This window comes from Semicossyphus pulcher, unplaced genomic scaffold (genome assembly GCF_022749685.1).
Source record: "Semicossyphus pulcher isolate SPU_LCO1_2020_fin unplaced genomic scaffold, fSemPul1.0.p SCAF_13, whole genome shotgun sequence".
Classification (NCBI taxonomy): Eukaryota; Metazoa; Chordata; class Actinopteri; order Labriformes; family Labridae; genus Semicossyphus; species Semicossyphus pulcher.
In genome coordinates, this window is record NW_027211637.1 from 16,501,000 (window position 1) to 16,518,387 (window position 17,388).

General features: G+C 42.1%; 2 protein-coding genes across 4 annotated transcripts in view; both read right to left on the reverse strand.

The window, feature by feature from the left end:
- Positions 1-7,190, reverse strand: part of kmt2d (lysine (K)-specific methyltransferase 2D) — a 30,472-nt gene extending 23,282 nt beyond the window's left edge. The window contains exons 1-14 of one of the 2 annotated variants that reach the window (XM_069661048.1): positions 7,107-7,190; positions 4,735-4,817; positions 4,327-4,438; positions 3,995-4,197; positions 3,769-3,878; positions 3,499-3,661; positions 2,923-3,103; positions 2,643-2,757; positions 2,261-2,439; positions 1,850-2,151; positions 1,610-1,729; positions 667-1,472; positions 454-567; positions 238-351 (exon numbers count right to left, since the gene is read on the reverse strand). In XM_069661048.1, coding sequence (XP_069517149.1) covers positions 238-351; positions 454-567; positions 667-1,472; positions 1,610-1,729; positions 1,850-2,151; positions 2,261-2,439; positions 2,643-2,757; positions 2,923-3,103; positions 3,499-3,661; positions 3,769-3,878; positions 3,995-4,197; positions 4,327-4,438; positions 4,735-4,783 — 2,568 coding nt within the window. In that variant the 5' untranslated portion in view covers positions 4,784-4,817; positions 7,107-7,190. Of the gene's footprint in view, positions 1-237; positions 352-453; positions 568-666; positions 1,473-1,609; positions 1,730-1,849; positions 2,152-2,260; positions 2,440-2,642; positions 2,758-2,922; positions 3,104-3,498; positions 3,662-3,768; positions 3,879-3,994; positions 4,198-4,326; positions 4,439-4,734; positions 4,818-5,366; positions 5,443-7,106 lie in introns of those variants that run through there. The other variant, XM_069661049.1, reaches the window with a different exon arrangement.
- Positions 7,191-10,223: 3,033 nt separating this feature from the next.
- On the reverse strand, positions 10,224-15,972 carry dhh (desert hedgehog signaling molecule). Of its 2 annotated transcripts, none has more exons than XM_069659947.1 (4): positions 15,785-15,972; positions 14,990-15,345; positions 12,853-13,114; positions 10,224-12,086 (listed from the first exon to the last, which is right to left on the reverse strand). In XM_069659947.1, exons 2-4 carry the CDS (start codon positions 15,296-15,298, stop codon positions 11,272-11,274), a joined length of 1,386 nt encoding a protein of 461 aa, XP_069516048.1. In that variant the 5' UTR covers positions 15,299-15,345; positions 15,785-15,972; the 3' UTR covers positions 10,224-11,271. The 2 variants fall into 2 exon arrangements, with proteins under 2 accessions (XP_069516048.1, XP_069516049.1); XM_069659948.1 differs by lacking the exon at positions 10,224-12,086 and adding an exon at positions 12,230-12,341.
- Positions 15,973-17,388: the final 1,416 nt, after the last annotated feature.

Genomic DNA, 17,388 nt, shown 5'->3' on the forward strand with positions numbered 1-17,388 from the left:
CGTCTTTGTCGCTCAACCAGAGCTGCTTTCTCTCTTTAGCTCGCAGCAACTTCGTGTTGAAAATCTGACTGTAAATCTGTTGTGTTTCTAAAGCTTCTGTACCTTTCAGTGTTATCGAATGTAAAAATAACGGAGATTGTATCGTTTTAAAACTTGTTGTATCGAAAAGTATCTAAAATTTTGACAACCCTGTGCCTAAGGATAATTACTAATGTCACACCACATTCAGAGCTTTACCTGGAGCAGGACAAATTTATCAGTGTTTGAGAAAAGAACCACTGTGTTCTGCATGGTGTCATCTTCCTCATCCTCTTCCTCCTTATTTACTCCAGTTTCTGCAGTCATGCTCAGCTGTGGAAAAAAGAAAAAAACAGTTACAAATATAATGCAATAATAAAACTTGTGATTATGACATTAAAGGGACATGTGAATAGGATATAAAGTGCTGATTACCAAGAAGGCATCAATGCAGGAGGCCATGGCTTTGAGGCGTGACCTCCCACCACGGCCTCTCCCTCCACCTCCTCCTCGAGGTCTACGCTTCCCAGGAAAACTATTGCTACGCCCCTACAAGCAGAGAAAAAAAACATCATGTGTTGTTTTGACAAACTGTTCAAACATTAGTGCTCAATAAAACAAACAAAAACGTGCATGTGGTGACCTCACCTGCTTGACCCGTGAGCGGCCCGGGGAACCTCTGCGTTTAGCCTTTTCTCTGTCGCTTCTGAAGGGTTCAAATGGAAGCGAATCATCTGTCTCAGTGAGCAGGTTATCTGTGTGTGAGCGGTCAGCAGGAACAAAGCCAAGTTCCATGGAGAGCTGAGGATCTGGTTCTCCTGGAGAGCCCAAAAAGCCACTGCTGCTCTCATCTCCATGGCTCATATTGGACATCTCGTCCAGCAGCAATTCACGCTTAATTTCTTGCTCCTGCAGTTCCTGCTTTATGTCCACATTATGTACGTCTTTCATCAGCTCATCATCCTCCTCTTCCTCCTCCTCCTCAGAGTGAGGTAGCGACCTCCCCTCCATGTCCACAGCAGAGATGGCCTCCCGAGTGACTACTGATAAAGAAAGAGGAGAAGGGGACTGGGAGTTGTGGCATGGGCTTCTTTCCTGCTGGTTAGCCATGGGCAAATGCTCTGTTTTGTCCACAGAGGCAGGAGAAGCTGGTAACTTTGGTGGATCCTTATGTAACAGTTCTGTGATAGACGTGCCATCAGAGCCACAGTTTAACAACTCTGGTGATACTTCTTGCTTCACTGAGGGAGTGGCCTCCTGCTCCTCCTCCTCTACCTCCATACTTTCAGGGCCCTGCTGTGACACCGATGTTGGTTTTTCTTTAGGGTTGTTAGTCTGTGTCTCCATTGGCGGCTCCTGGGGAGGGGTTGCTTGTGTCCCCTGGCTGACTGCTTCCCCTTCTCTCTCTTCATCAGCAAGTAGACAAGAGGCCCTCTGTTCTGCTGTTGCAGGTTCTAGATTTGAAATTAAGGATTTTATTAGTGTCATCATCAAGAAATCTATCATTAGTTACGGCACATCATCATACAAATAAAGTACTGCTTTGTGTCCGTTTTCAAAAATGTACGTCTACAGTGTGTTCTGAGTTTACCTTTAGACTCGAGTGATGCACCGAGCTCCTCAGAGGTGAGTCCTTCACTTGCAACCTTCAGCTCTTTCTGCTCGATTTTCTCCCCAATGTCTGTTGTGTCAACAAGTGCAGACCCCACCCCTGAAGCCAAAAGTAGTTAACTTACATAGGAACATCTTAGAAATAAACAACACGCATACTTTTGACTGGCATGTATTGTAAGCTTATCATCGTCTTATATTGTGTCAGACTCGTACTTACCCAAGTCCATGGGCGTCTCTTTCTCGGTTGTGGCTTCACCTGAGCCTGTCTCTGATGTGCCTCTCTGTCCAGGTGTCTGTGATAAGTCTGTGTGCTCTGCTGTCACCATGTCTGCATCAGTTTGGATTGTCATCTCCACCAAATCCACATGTCCAACAGTCTCCTCAGAAGCCTCTCTAGTTTGTATCTCTGCTGTGTATGGTTGAGTGACAGGCTGCTGCTGCTGGTCCTCCTTGCAAAGCAGGCAAAAGTGCTTTGCTTCTGGAAGTTCTCCTGGTAAAGCACACTCACTGTGCATCCACCTAAGACAATAAAATGATCATCATAAAATTTGGATGATAATTTGAGTGACAACCCCATACACGATGGCTACTTCAAATGAAAGCAATTGTGCTTGTACATTAAACTAACCTGTGGCAAATGCTGCAGCACTGCAGAGTGACAGATGGGTTGGCAGCTTTGCTGCACACGCCGCACACAGTGCTGCGATGACGCTGGCAGCCCTCACAGACGGCATAGTTGTCAAACCACTGGGCCGAACCTGGCAGCACCAGTCCACGAACACCGCACTCTGTGCATACACGGCACCTCTGACAAAACACAGATTATAGACATAACATGTATGTCAGCAATGATAGACAAAGTACATGAAAAAATGTTTTGTTAAAAAATGTAAATAACATTTTCTGACAAGAAGATCCATTCTCAATGAAGCCAGTGAACTACATTTTACAGTATGTTACAGAGGTAGTGCCATCTCTTTGTACTGAGGTAAATGACAAGCATGACTTACTCTGCATTTCCATAGGTCGGAGGGAAGAGAATCAATGGCTGGCTGGAGACAGAAGGTGTGGTAGCCCTTATCACAGGCATCGCAAACCAACATTTTGGAGTCTTCTCCAGGTTGTCTGAGAAAATGAAGAATCAAGACGTTATTAAATTAGGACATTTTTAATACAAAATAGAAAAATGTAAACAACAGGACAAAAGTTTTAAGATATAAACAATGTAAATAAGATGCAAAACGTAAGGCACCACATCTGAATGGCTCCTAAGGGTCCAGTTTGACTAACCTGCAAGTCTGGCACACTTTACACTCGGGGCACTGCCATCCTGCCCGCTGGATGGGCGTGGCACCAATCTGATCTGAATCCAGACAGGCCGCATGATAATGTAGACCACAACCCGTACAAAACAGCAGGTCTGTGAGCTCCCCCGCAGACTCACACACTGCACACCAAGACTCTTCACCTGCTGTTGAAATACATAAGAATTGTTATTAGAATTAAAATTTCATTTTTATTTGGCTCAACATTCAACAACAAAACAAAACAAAAAAAAGGTAGTTGGCACTTCTTCTAGAGGCGTAGTTTTTTGTTAGGCAAAGTATGTTTACAATTAAAATGAAAAAATTGTAACAACAAAACAGATGATAGACTACCTAATGTTTTTGTAACTTTGAAGGAGCAGGCAGTTAACATTTAATGACAACATAATCTCCAAAGAAAATAGTCTACAGTTGATAAACCATAATCTGTGCAAAGCACATGAGAGCTATAGGAATTCTGAGGGTGCATCATAGCCTTTGATTTACTCACTGATTGGCCTGAGAATGAATAAAATATGACAGAGATGTTAGGGTGTCTTACCCAACTCCTCTGCCTTATCTATGTGCTCTGGACAGAGGAGGACCAAGTCTTTCATGGACTGGAAGGAGCCACTTGCAGCCGAGCAGGGGAAGTGGTAGAACCGTGAGCAGCCCTCAGCATGACATCGAATGGTTGCACCCAGTCTTTTGCAGTATTCGCAGAGCTGCAACAAACCAATGGTAACAAGTGAGATTTTTTTTAAGGAAGCCTTTGTTAAGTCTTATATTACCACTCCATACCATCAAATCCAGGTCTGGACAGTGAACTTACCCGCTGTGTCCCTGAGATAACGGCCTTATCCACATTCTCCAGCTCCTCATTCTCCTTCCGCCCTACTCCCTCCGACCACGCCGCACACCAGTGATGAACCCAACAACCCCCTGTTCAATGTAAAGCCCAACATTGGTTAACCAAACCTGTTCCCGTTTTATATTTTTTTAAATGGTTGTGTTTTATACACTAATAAAAAATAGTAGTGCAATGTTCTGATTTTGACCTGAGTCATCAAGGAGTGCTGCCAGACAGGGGGAGTGTGAAAATCCAATGGAAGACAGGTCATCATTCCCGGGCTGTGGCAGTGGGGAACTTGATGGCTTGAGGGTCTGCGTCTCAGAAGATGGCCCAAAGTGTCTCAGTTCCCGCTGTCCATGCAGGCTCCGCTCCACACAGTTACAAAGCGCACAGGCTCGAATGCTCTCTCTGTCACAAAAATATTCAACACACAAACAGAGATGTAGTTTTTGCTGTTGCCAACAATGATACAGCTTCTTGGGATTAAGACACCAGCAGTGTGCTAAATATGCTTTACAATTTGAATGAAAAACTTACACAGGTGGGCTTGAGGAGGATGCAGTAGCACCTGAAATGTCCTCAGCAGCAGGAAGGGCTTTGGACTCCTCCTCAGAGGAGACAAGCTGCTCTGAAGGGGCATTGTCATCAGCTGATGTAAAAAAGAAAACCATTAAACATTAAAACAAACACTGAATGAAGCGCCTTACTTATTTCGACCTAACTGCTATGCTACTATTTAACTACACTCCATTGTCATCACCTCTAATAAATCACATTTAAAATTCTCTAATGTGGGAAGAATTCAAAATCTTTCGTTCTCAACCCTGTGAATTTCTTTTTCAGGCCAATGGCACACTGGCACATTATTCATTTTTCTGCTGGATAGTGTACATTTATAATGAATGAAGCTGGGACATGGGGGACATTTTAATCAGAGCACATTACCTGTTGGTTCAGAGTCATTCTCCTCGCAGTTTGATTTCTGCTCGTCCATACCCCGTACTGATTTTGACCTCCTTGACAGAGATCTGCAATTTAAAAACATTAAATGAATCACCTTGTAAATTTAATAAAAAGTACAGCTGTTTAATAATTCAACTGACTATCACTAAATTACCATGAGTTTTGATATCACTACATAATAAACAGAGATCCAATAATTACATGAAAAAAAAAAAACATAAAATGCATGACACTAAAGTTTGCACCAAAAAAAAATATTAGCTTTGTCGTATGCATGTGCCCACTTACCAAAACAGAAAATGGCATTGCACATTAGCCAACATATGTTTATCAAATTAAAAAAGAATCCTGGAAATGAATCTTTCCTTGTAAGCCAACAATAAATAGTGGCCTCACTACTCACAAAAGCTTTTTTTACATAGAAGACTTTCAACCAACAATGCAACCAATTAAAAATGGCAGTTACGTCCTCACTTTAGATGATTTCCTTGTGTTAAACGAAACATCGTTAGCACTAATGCAGTCGAGCTATCTCTAAACTCGTGAAAATAGCGCAACGGCTACATGAGACAAATCAATCGGAAACGGCTATAACAATTCAAGTTATAATTTACCCAGCAATGCATAATCCAAATCGGTGAAATGCCGCGTGGAACAGCACAAAATGTTACAACTAAAATGATGTTTTTCTAAATAAAACAACCCTAAATCGGGATACACAAAGAGAACACAACTTCCGTATGTTGAACTTCCTGTTGCAACGGGGCTCCTTCCGTGCAGAACCTTCGTCGCTCGTATCACAGTTCCGCTATGAGATTCACGCCATTAACAGAAATATTGTAAAACAAACAATGCAAGGCAGGACGTGCTCTCCATGTTTCATCCACACAGTAATAACAGGAAGTCCTTTCGTGTTTTCTAACGTTTAAACGCCATAAACAGAAAACGCTCATAAAGAGGTCGATTGGCCTCGATTCGCATGGGATATTGTACTTATGACACTTTACGGACCCGCCAATATGTGTTAATATCATCGTGAATATCCAAAGGTTAGAAAACACAACACAACAACGAGGAGTGACAACTGTAATGCGATGCTGCTGGTCTCAAAAGACAATAAATGTGACAGTGACTATGAAATATGGATCCAGCTGGGATTCTCACGGTTTTGTTAGTAACCAAACAAAAACTGAACCATCATACTGAAAAAGCACCCTGTGAGAGAGCACAGATATCACACACGTTTCGAAATGTCCCATATTCATTGTCATGGAGGCAGTAAAAGCAGATCCTTGTCAGAGGACGAGCGCGCTTCTCTTGTGTTATTAATACCATTCGAGCCCAATTAATCGCGAATTGAACTCAAATGTAATGTATTATCATACTTAACCATAATTAGTGTATATACACTCCTTTCAAAAGTAATTTAGGTGTGTTTTCAACGCCCGTCCAGTCAGTACCGGAACATACAAGCTCCCAATACAAAATAAAACACACCTGCACCGATAATCTAACCTACAAAATATATAACACTGAATAAAAAAGCGGTTTGCAAAACGCCAACTAAAGCTGCTACGACAGCTGATATAAACTGAGCTGATTAACTAGATGAATTTCTGTGTAACATCATTTCGATAAACAGTCAGGGGCTGCAACACTTCAATTAAACTTCTAACCTTAAATGCAAGTCGTACAAAACCTAACTGGTGTTTAATTACAGCAAATGCGCGTGATAACAAAGCTTTTTTCTCTAAAATGGAGTTGACAATGTCCTGAGCAAAAGTGATGACATGATGGCTGAGTTAACGTGCAAAGTGTTCACGTAACAAATTAAATAGTTTTAGTTTTAACTGTGTGATGTTTACTAACAACAGCTGCCTTTAGTTGCAGTACCACGGCAAACGTTATTCAGGTTTTATAGTTGAATAATTGCAGAGCTAAGCACTACTCCTCAATGTAAACATCGACTTCAAAGGGTAGGTTCTGTCCAGCACATAGCCGTATCCGTGTCAGCAGCAAAAGCTAAAAACTACCCATGGTGACGTAGCAGCAAAGTGTCCCAAAGGTGGCAAAACTACGAGAAATATGTCGAGTCTCATGCACAGACACATGTACTTCTAACAATATCAACCACCTACTATGTGAATCACACCACAGAAACAGCCACCACACAACATATTTTAACCTAAGCTAGCATCCAGGTAACATGGCTAGTTCTCCAGTAAGTAGACAGCCCCATCTGTTTGAAGCTAACAGCTAAATGCTAACATTACCCGGTCTAAGGTCAGGGTTGGTGTGTCTTTAGGTTTTTCTGTTGCAAGAAGTTCAAAAGGGCCATAAAAGTAACAGCTCACCTCAAAACAACAATAACGTCTCCTCATACATCAGCAAAATCCAAAGAGCCACACAGCTTCCCAAAATGCTGATGGTCGCTTCATTTTATGTAGCGGACTAACGCTGCGGCTCGCCGGCTGGAGGGAGAGTGGGGGAAGTGCACGTCGGCGGAAGGCAGGCTGTGCGGTGCTGCTAGCTAGCTCTTCAACTAGATGGATAATGCCATGGTTAGCAAGCTAACCAGCAACTTCAGCTCTGTGTCGAGTGGTCGTGTGCTGCCGGGGAACTACTAAGCATCGAGACAAGCCTTCAACAAGTCCCGAAAAAGGCTCCCCAGGTTCATGCACTGAATCCAATGACTACCTGTCTGCCTGGCTCCTTGCTTTTGGATGTAGCTTAACGGCTAATCACCCAACAGTTGCTAGCTTATGCTCTGTTCTGGAATCTCGCTCGCGAGGTCGTGAAAGCTGCTGCAAGTTTGCACGTAATGGTGCATCCAAAAATTACAGCCCCAAACTTTGTTAACAACACATTAAATATATGTTTCTTTTAATTTTAGTCTACTGCAAACATTATTCTACCTAAATTTGCAGCTCAACTTTGCATTGGTACCCTTGTTTGGGTCACTAGCATCTCTTTACTTCGTTGAACTGCGCTGCGTCTGCACACGGCTGCTCGCCAAGTGGCTAGCCCGCTGCTAGCAGTGATAGCTAATAACAACTACGTCAAAAAATAATTCATTAAAAATAACAAGCAAAAGTGTGTATTTTTTAAGAATGTTAGTAGACAGTGTAAAATGTTTAGGGCAACAATTGACAGCGTTGTGCGAGGTTGTTCATCAAACGACACAGCACGAGCTTTCAGGCTGCAGCGCGCGGACAACTGAAATATGGTAGATATCAGATATTAGGTCATTAGATTTTCGGATCCAGGGAAGCCATTTTTCATTAGATTGTTATGATTGTAGGACCATAGCCGCTCTGACATGCATGTGGATGAATGCACTTGTTTTGATAAATTGTCTGCCACCATATAATAGAGCTGAAATAGATTAATATATCCGGGGTGCAAAGTAAATTTGTATAACATAACAAATGTGTACTTTGTAACGGTTGCTAATTCTTTATTCCGAGGTGTTTCTATTGCTGTCCATTGCGCATTTGACTAAGAACGACTGGGACGAGTAGCCTACTGGATGCATTTAATCTGCCATGATGTTCATAAACATAACCTTGATCGAGTTTTCAGCAGGTTCATTCATAAAAACAGAAATATGCTTGTTTACTTTTTATTGCTTATTATGAGATTGTTCATTGAGTATCCTGACGATTTGTGACCTCATAATTGTGCCTAATTATCCGGGCATATAAGATTACCGTCCACATGGTTGGTCTATCTGTATGTTTTTATCTATCAACATGGGAATGACTTCTGTAATATTTAGTAAAGGAAATTGACATGTTCATCTCTCCAGAAGACAAAAATACATTACAACCCTTAAATACATTACAATACTAAATCACTTGACAGTATAAATCTTTCAGAAAATGAATTTTGGTCAAAAATACATACATAAAGTAGCTTTTTTGTTCAGTAGACTACTAAGAGGTCAGTTCTTACAAACCTTTTGTGATTAAACCATTGGAATTCTTCTTAAATCAAGACACAAACCTCTCCATGGCATCCTTTTTATTGGCCACACTGAACAGAAACCCTGGGGTGATACATGAATGTCATTGAAATGATCCTGTGAACTTAAGGAAAATGAGGTTGGGTAACAATCTGTCCTATTGTGAGAAGGTCACAGGTTTAATCCACACATACTGTATATCTCCTGCCATGCCCTTGAGCAAAACAGTGCACTGTAACAGGTAAGTAGCTTACTTGGGCTATAACTCAACTCTTATAAGTAACGTAAAGGTAATGTCAGTGATCGTGTAGGCTACTAAGTAAGCAAACAGCCACCACCTGCTGTCGGCGGGTGATCTATAGCTGACCCTGCACTGTGAAACCTCTTTGGAAAAGCATGTGCGCAGAATGAAAACCACAGACCTCTGAAGAGAGAAAAAAACTACAAGAACTCATATCAAAGGTCAATGCATTTGACGTACTAAGTAAAGCAACTTAGAATTATTTTTCATAATTCCTAAACTTATGAATGCTTTGGCTTTGATTTAAGTAAAGGAACATACTGCAACTGATACAGAAAATCCTTACTGATTCAGAGACTTTCTTTGATCGCACTCAACTTAAAATAGTTGACAGTCAACAGTTTTTTTTAAAATCATTAATGTTTGATTTAGCAGCGCTTTTTAAAAGGTTACCACACCCAAGGTAAAAAATTAAGCTTTCATATAGTCAAGCTGTATGTTTTTTTAATAATTGTTCAGTAGATTAGATGACAAAAAAGGTTTCGGGAGTAAATGTCTGAAAAAAATCACCCTCTAAAAAGGCAGTTAGCTCCTGAGATCGAGGTTTCAATCACATAGGTGGTAGTCATAAGCTCTATTGTCTGTATTGGCAAGTATTTTATAAACAGAATTTAACGTAAGTATATTGTTGTTTTCAAAATGTGTTTTCTTCAGTGCCTGATTGTGCTGTGTGCAGGTTTTCATTTTGAAAATAGGTTGTTACTGGTCCCCCCTGACAGGATTAGTTAACTCCCCATTCAGCTTTAGCAAGATTGGATTAGATTTTGGGGGGGGCTGTGACTGATGAAAGACAGTGACTGATTGGCCGATGGATGTAAATAGAGGGTGGTATTAGGACAACGGGCGTTTCTTATTGGTCGGTCAACAGTGCGTTTGCTTTCCCATCTGCCTCCTGCATCTCAAGGATAATCCCCTACAATACCTCCACAGATGTTTACAACAGAACATAAACACTTTGGGCTACTTTTAAAGGGTGAAGTTTAGTCTGTTTGTAGTTTGTTTTCTGAATATTGTGTCTGTTGAGAGTTCTTATGACATTCACTTGAGTGTTACAATCAACTACCTGATTTATCGTCTGTGTTGTAAAAATGCATTCCTTGGCAAAATGACAAATGTAAAATGTCTCATTGTAAATAGATTGTTACCAATAAAAAACACATTACAAATAAAATCAAAGTTTATTGAATTACATTTTATTATCTAGAATATTTTTTTTTATGTACAATGACATTTAAGAAATATAATTTACAAGGATAATATCACTTCTTCCACAAGGGGGAGTATAACCTTGTACTTCATGCTCTGAATATAGTCTAGCATGTTATTACAAAACCTTTAATAAATTAATGATCGATAGTAACATTCAATTATTACATGACATCAACTGCGCTTTTAACATGTCAGAAAGTGAATTGTACATATTGGATGTAATAAAATAGAAAGCTGTGAACTGTGCTAAACCTCTTAACAGATACTTGTGGCCCAAATTGATCAGTGAATATCAATCAAACTGTCTCCTGAAAGATTCAGAACAACCTGATTTCTCCCTTTAAGCAGCTGTGTGAAAAAGTCTGTAGCTGCGATAAAGTCAAGGTGGTGGCCCAGTGAGGGGAATATCAAGTACATCTTGGCTTTTCATTAACCTGTCAGCCTGTTAGACAAGATTTCCACAGGCCTTGAACAGTGTAACAAACATAATGCTCAACTGAGACCCCAGAAATGACAAAAAAACAAAACATGTTTGCTGAACAGGCAAAAGACAAATCAGCCTTACAGACTTAATTTACCCTGGGGCTAAAGAAAATCAGTGTGCTGCATAATAAAGTGACATTTTAGTTTGTTTTATTACATGACAACAAGTGAGGACAATGCAATACATGTAGTGGAATTATTACAGTTAAATGATACATTTATATATTATGATTCGGAAAGTACAAAAATAAAGATTCTGTTGTTGTGGGACCAAATAGATAATACATTTCTCTACATATGTAACTGAAATAACATGATGTACATATACAGTAGACTATGCAAGTCATTACAATTTTACATAAACCAGCACAGAATATGTTTCATAAAACTCAGTCTCATAAAACATGACACACGTATTAGCATGTATATCAATATGAAAAAAGGCAAGCGAGCCGATCCAGTGCTTTTAATTTATTAAAGAAAAGAACAGGAAGTGTTAGTGTAAATGTTTCAAAGTAGTAACATTTAACAGTGCAACATGTAGATCTATAGTTTGAGGGTTTTAAGCATGAAATGAGTCTAAAAAGATGCATCCAAAACTGTACAGTAATCTTGCATACCAGTGCACATTTGATGTCGGTCTTTTCAAAGAGTGCTTCTCTTTCATTTCCATCCTCAGAGGTTCACTCAGATTGTCTTTTTTGGTCAGAAAATCATTATTGGTATAAACACCTGCCTTGTCTGTTGTGTCCAAAGTGCTATAATGCAATACAGTCTTAGTGTAAGCGGTTTCACTGTCTGGGGTCTGCTGTTTTTGTGTCGTCTCCCCCCAAAGCAGCCGGTTGAATGAGTAGAGGAGTCGCACAGGTCCAAACGCCCAGTGTGCCAGTCTGTGGTCCTCCACCAGTGCATAACTGGATGCCAGCACTCCATCAACAAACACAGTCCCATCCTCTGTCAAGGGTGCATACACTCCCACACTCTCCACTTCTGACACTGAGACGATTCGAGATGGACGTACTTGACCCTCCGCTGTGTGGATGAGAACACAGCCTCCTGTTTTGGCTCTGCTAGCAAACTGAGCCTGGTACTCTCTGCTGTCCAGTCTGCAACGGCTGGAAAAGAAGATCAAGTGGTGCGCGGTGAGGGCCAATCTATGGCCGTCTTCTGTCTCCAGAGACAGAAAAGTGGACCAGCTTTCCTGGTCCCGGTGCAGGAAGAGCAGCACTTGGCTGAACACGACTTGGCCTGTCGCAGACAGAGCCATAACTCTGTCCCCAGGAGCCAGCGAGGACAGGCTCTTCTGGTCCCCTCCAACGACAGTCACCCGGGCCCAGCCGGGGAAACAGCCTCCTTTTTCCACTGCGACAGAGTGATCTGCAAGAAAATAAAGCAAAGATGAACAAACACAGATTTTATTCCTTTTTAAGTCTTTTTACCATACACTACCGTGACACAATCTGACAAAGTTAGCTGCATGTCCCTCTATTGATGGACATCTTCCTTTGACATCCGCCACCCTGAGTGTTAGGCTCATACGATGTTATATTGTCCTGGAGCTGCATTTCATCTTGTATGCCATATAAATGAAGGGAATCGTGTCCATTTCACTGCTTCCAAATTGATCATCAACTGAAATGACAATGGATAGTGAAACATAAAACAACATACACTATTTGATAACCCATTTGCTACAGCAAGACAACAGCTAACGTTTGTGTTCAGCCACTTCGTAGCTAATATTTTCTGTAGCCATGAAATGCTGAATGCTAACATTACCATTTGATAGTGTTATACGTGTTTATAGGACAGGTGTAAATTCCTAGCTAACATTAGCGTTAGTTAGCTTATATGTTCATATAAGCTGTTGTCTAAAGTAGCTAATGAGCCATCAAATATGTTGTTTTATCTTGAAATAAGGCCCAATATCCCTCAAGATTCTCACTCTTGGTTGTCTTTTCAGTTGTTGATCAATCAGGAAGCAGTGAAATGGTGATAATTTGTCAGATTCATTACATTTATACTAATAGCAACCTGGAACACAGCAGTAAGACATTATTACAGCATTTGAGCTTCCCTCCCTGAGTGTGACGTAAGAGTAAAGGCCCGCCGTGGTAATATAATGCTCCCTCCTTACACTTACCAGCTTTAACTGAGCAGTGGATGTGATATTTAGACTCATAGTGCACCCAGTCAAAGCCGGCCTCCACGGCCAGCTGGGCCAGAAGACCATACTTCTCCGTCTCTCTGTCGTCGGTGGTTATATCCACGGCACGGCCTTCATAGTGCAGAGAGCCAGGGGGGTGGTGACCGTCTTCGTCCCAGGCCTCTGTCACGCGCAAGTGCACTCCAGGCCACTGGTTCATCACTGCTATAGCCAGCCTGTTCAAACAGTCCTTACATCGCTAGGAAGAGCGTGACACAGAGGGAAAGGGTTCAAAATTAAATATAGTTTCTTTAAAAGACATTTATACATTTTTAGAACCATGATCTGCAGCATGTGCCGTGTACAGGGAAAGTCATGTCTGAACCCTGTTCAATTATAAGTCACACTCACAATCATTTATTAACAGGTGGAAGGGCACAGTCTAAGTGTACCAGAGGTATGTACAGTATGTGAGCCTACTGTACACTTCAATGCACCGGCTTATTTAAGTGCAACTCCAGTATTTCACCACTGTCTCTGGCCCCCAGGTTTGTTTGTCTGCTGGCATTAACACACAATCCCTCCTCTAGTCTGCTAAAGGCCATCCTCAACCTTCCTCAGACAATCAGAGAAACGAGAACAAAGCTACTGTAGCCACTTTGGCACATTCCTTGGCCTTTCCGACAGGGTGACAGAATAATCAAGGCCATTCTCTGCCGTTCCAGTTTGTTCCAGGCATGACTTTCTCTCTTTCACCCCTGAGACATTTGATCAGAAATGTGCACAGTGACTCTTAAAACCCCCGTGGGCTGTGATGTTACGGTGTCAGCATTGTCACAAAATAGCAGGCTGGAAAATGAGGACGTCGGCAACCGAGGTGACACACTCATTATCATCCTGTGAACGCTTATTCTCTTGTGACTTGTGATGTGGCACGTCTCTTGGCATATAACTCATTTAACAAAGCTTGAATGGAACTGAATTTGGGAAAAAAAAGAGTGATGGGAAAGTGTGAGCGGGAGAGATGGAGGTTGGGTGAGGAGAAAGTGTGAAAGCGGAGGGCTGAGGTTGGGACTAAAGACGGAGGGCAGAGGGGAAGAATGTATGGGCACGGACATGGGAATGTGACAGCAAGAGTGAGAAAGCGAGAGGGACAGAAAACAAACTGGGCATATTTTTCTCGCAATGCCATTGAAGAGAGGCGTTTCATTGTCAGAACTACAATAGTCGCTTTTCCGACGCTGCCATTACTTCAGCAGGCGGGAATTTTGTATAGGCGACCCCTCCGAGTCTCCAAATGACACACAAAGAGTGTCTTTCACATCTGGGCAAGAGAGGGGCACATACACGCACACACACACACACTCAAAACTGGGCATCAGCAGGGCACACATGTACGACCGCAGATTTTTTAATCATATACAACCACTCTGGGAGGGGAAGGAACACAGATTCATATCCGAAACAATCACAGAGAAGCCGCAGCTTCCGAAACAGAGTGACATTTGAGTGTCTGGAAACGCTGTGATCATCAGGAAGGGTTCTTTAAGATCCAGATCTTAAATACTCTAAGCCACTGATTGCCTTCTCTTGGTATGAGATGCAAGTTTGGCTGGTAAACATTAAGGAACTAAGTGTCATGCCAGGGCATTTCTCCTGGCAGGCAAACCAAGAGCCTGTCACAGGGAATAGTTTTATTTGCAATAACAAAGACTTTGGTTAAAGATTAAAAGGTTCCTGAACAGGAGCACATTCTCTTAAGGGGTAGTCTTGAATTACACCCTGATCTTCTTATCTTGAGAAAAAGGGAGGGGAAGTTTTGTTAAAACGTACACACTTTGTGTTGAACACTTGTTTGTGTGTAAGAGCCTGGTAAGGGCAGGTAGTGTAGAGTGCGGGGATAACAATGATTGAGGTAATGTGAGTGGATTTGAAGGTGCCATGTTTGGTGGCAGGGTATGAGCTGTGAATTGTGGTCTGCCCCTTCACGTGAATGAATTCAGAAGAGGAATGGGCTTGAAAAGGTTGAAGTGACATCCTTTCAGCTCAAATTATACCAATTTCAAAGTAGCAATGGGGTGAAAAGAAACTAGTGATCCCTTTCAACTAAATCCTGAACACACACATGCCTCACCTTGGTCATGAAGCGGTCAGCGTTGGTGTTCTCCTCATCCTTGAACACAATGTCTGGGTTGTAGTTGCACACAAGCTCATTGAAGCGCTCCGAGCTGCGTGTGATCTTGCTCTCTGCCCTCCCGCTGGCACCCAGGTTGTTCTCTGAGAAGTTGGGGAAGAACTGCTTGTAGTGCATGGCTGTGAGTTTCCTCGACCTGGGCCGGATGCCGTACCCGGGGCCTGGTCCGCATCCCTGGACCAGCCATATGCAGGTCCACACAGCAAGCAGGCCGAGCTGTGCCAAGCGGGCCCACCAGGACCGCTTCATTGGAGGGGGGAGGGTTGGGGCTCCCTGGAGTCAGTGGCTCACAGTGCCTGCAGGGATACCCAGACCCAGGTGAGTGACAGAGGCAGGTGAATGGGGGTCAAAGCCTGGTCAATTTCAAACCATGAGATGATATTGATATGATAAAAACTTATTGGTAGGTACTTTTTATAAATAACATTTATCATTTAATTTAAGAAAGAGCTAAACAGGATAAAATCAGTTGGTCTGACTTAAAGTTTGTTCTGTTTTGATGATTAATGTGATCAAAAGTAAGCCAAATGAATGATCTGATTATCTAAAGTTTGTTCAATTTGTAATCAGCTCTAATAAATAAGAAGAAACAACAGATTTCTAAAGTTTCTGTTAAAAGATTTCGCCAACTATCAGCTGCCGCTAAGCCTGCTGGGAACTGAAACTCATCTTCACACGTCCTAAGCAGGTACCAGCCTTGACGCAGGTGTTTTTCTTGGCTTTCTCGTCACTTACCGCGTCTCTCTCCACGCATTTCCTTCAACGAGACACACAAACCGGCGCACACCAAACTCCCAACAGATTCCCTGCAGTTCCTACGGACGCTGCTGTGGCGCTCTCATCCTTCTTTGTCCATCCATAAATGAGTCTCTTGAGGGGTTTCCTTCTCTTCTCCTTCTTCCACCGTCTTCTGTCGCGTTTCAGAGCTCCTGGCCACCTTGCACCAGCCATTGGGTCTTATTAGCGTCCGGACAAGATTGCCCTCCCTTCCTCTGCGCGCTCCCACTGCGACAGCACACGCCTCCAATTCAACCTGACAAAGGACGTATGATTAGCCTACTTATGTTAACACAATAACCCCCCCCCTACCCCCCACCCACCACCACCTCCAACATCTTTAATATTTAAGGCTAATAAAATACTGATAGTTTGGGCAACTTTTCAACTTTAAACTTCAAGATAAACTTGACAAATCACCCTAAATGTTCCTAAACTTTTGAAACTCCTGACATGCACAAACAGACTCACCCTTGCTGCTGTTTGCTCATCCCACCCACTTAAATGGAAAGGCAACTAAAATGGTTCTTTACTATAAATAGACACAGTTGAAGGTGAGGGTCTAAGAGGGAACACATCATCCAGCCTTGACACCCCTGACTCCAACTTACAGTGCTATCCTTCCTGTGTTTGGGGAGCCAGCTTGACCCCCCCTGACCCCTGCGCAGCAAAGACCTCTCCACTGGAAACACCCATGGCGATATCAACATATTATTATTTTTATCCATCCTAGAACAATAGCTGGGAGAGTCATAAAATGTCTCAGATAATGCAGAAGAGGTAGCAGAAATGAAAGTCATCACTGTGTCATCTGGGTCGGACATCTGTAATCACACACGGAAGCGTGAATTAATGGCGGGTTAAAGGCGGAACTATGTCACCATCCTATCTGAGGATTCCTGGAACAGTCGAAGTTTGATGCATCATGGCCACTATCTCTACAGTGATTTTGTTTCAATGAATCTTTAGCCTCCTCATGGCTCAGATGCCTTGCACTAATCTAAAAATATTCCCATCCACACCTCTAATCACACAACTTGTGAGACAAGATCAAGCATTGATTTTTATTTCGAAAACTGAAAAAAAAAAGTGAAAGTAGAGAAAGCAATACAGTGAAAGCATCCACACTTATTTGAAGCAAAAGAATAAGTGCCATAAGTACGCTTTATAATCGCTGTCCTCGATGTTTAAAGACATAGTTTTGTGTCTAAGCAGATCTTCGCTTCCAGTGATTACATACCAAACATGCTTCAAGAATAAATCACCAATAAGATGACCATTGAACACAGAAAAAAATCGTACATTTTTCCTTTTGTGTTCTGATAAAGTAGAGGTCACTGAGCTCCGCAGTGACCATGGAAAGGCCTCCTTCTAAGGGAAGTTTCCAGAAGATCCCAGGATGTTGTAGGGAGGGGTGGCAAGGCGAAGCTGCATCTTCCTGTCCTTATGATAAACATGGAAGAGTCTGGCCAAAGCAACACAGATGGGAGATATCAACCTTCATGACAAGTGCAGGGAATGACTCAATCAAAAAAAAAAAAAAAGCAACAAACACTTTCATA

Bases quoted from the DNA above. Each gene is read 5' to 3' on its own strand.
- dhh (XM_069659947.1), bottom strand. From the start codon at position 15,298: ATGAAGCGGTCCTGGTGGGCCCGCTTGGCACAGCTCGGCCTGCTTGCT. The intron at 13,115-14,989 runs GTGAGGCATGTG...CGCTCTTCCTAG, and splicing joins CTGACCGCTTCATGACCAAG to CGATGTAAGGACTGTTTGAA. The intron at 12,087-12,852 runs GTAAGTGTAAGG...ATTTTCTTGCAG, and splicing joins CCACTGCTCAGTTAAAGCTG to ATCACTCTGTCGCAGTGGAA.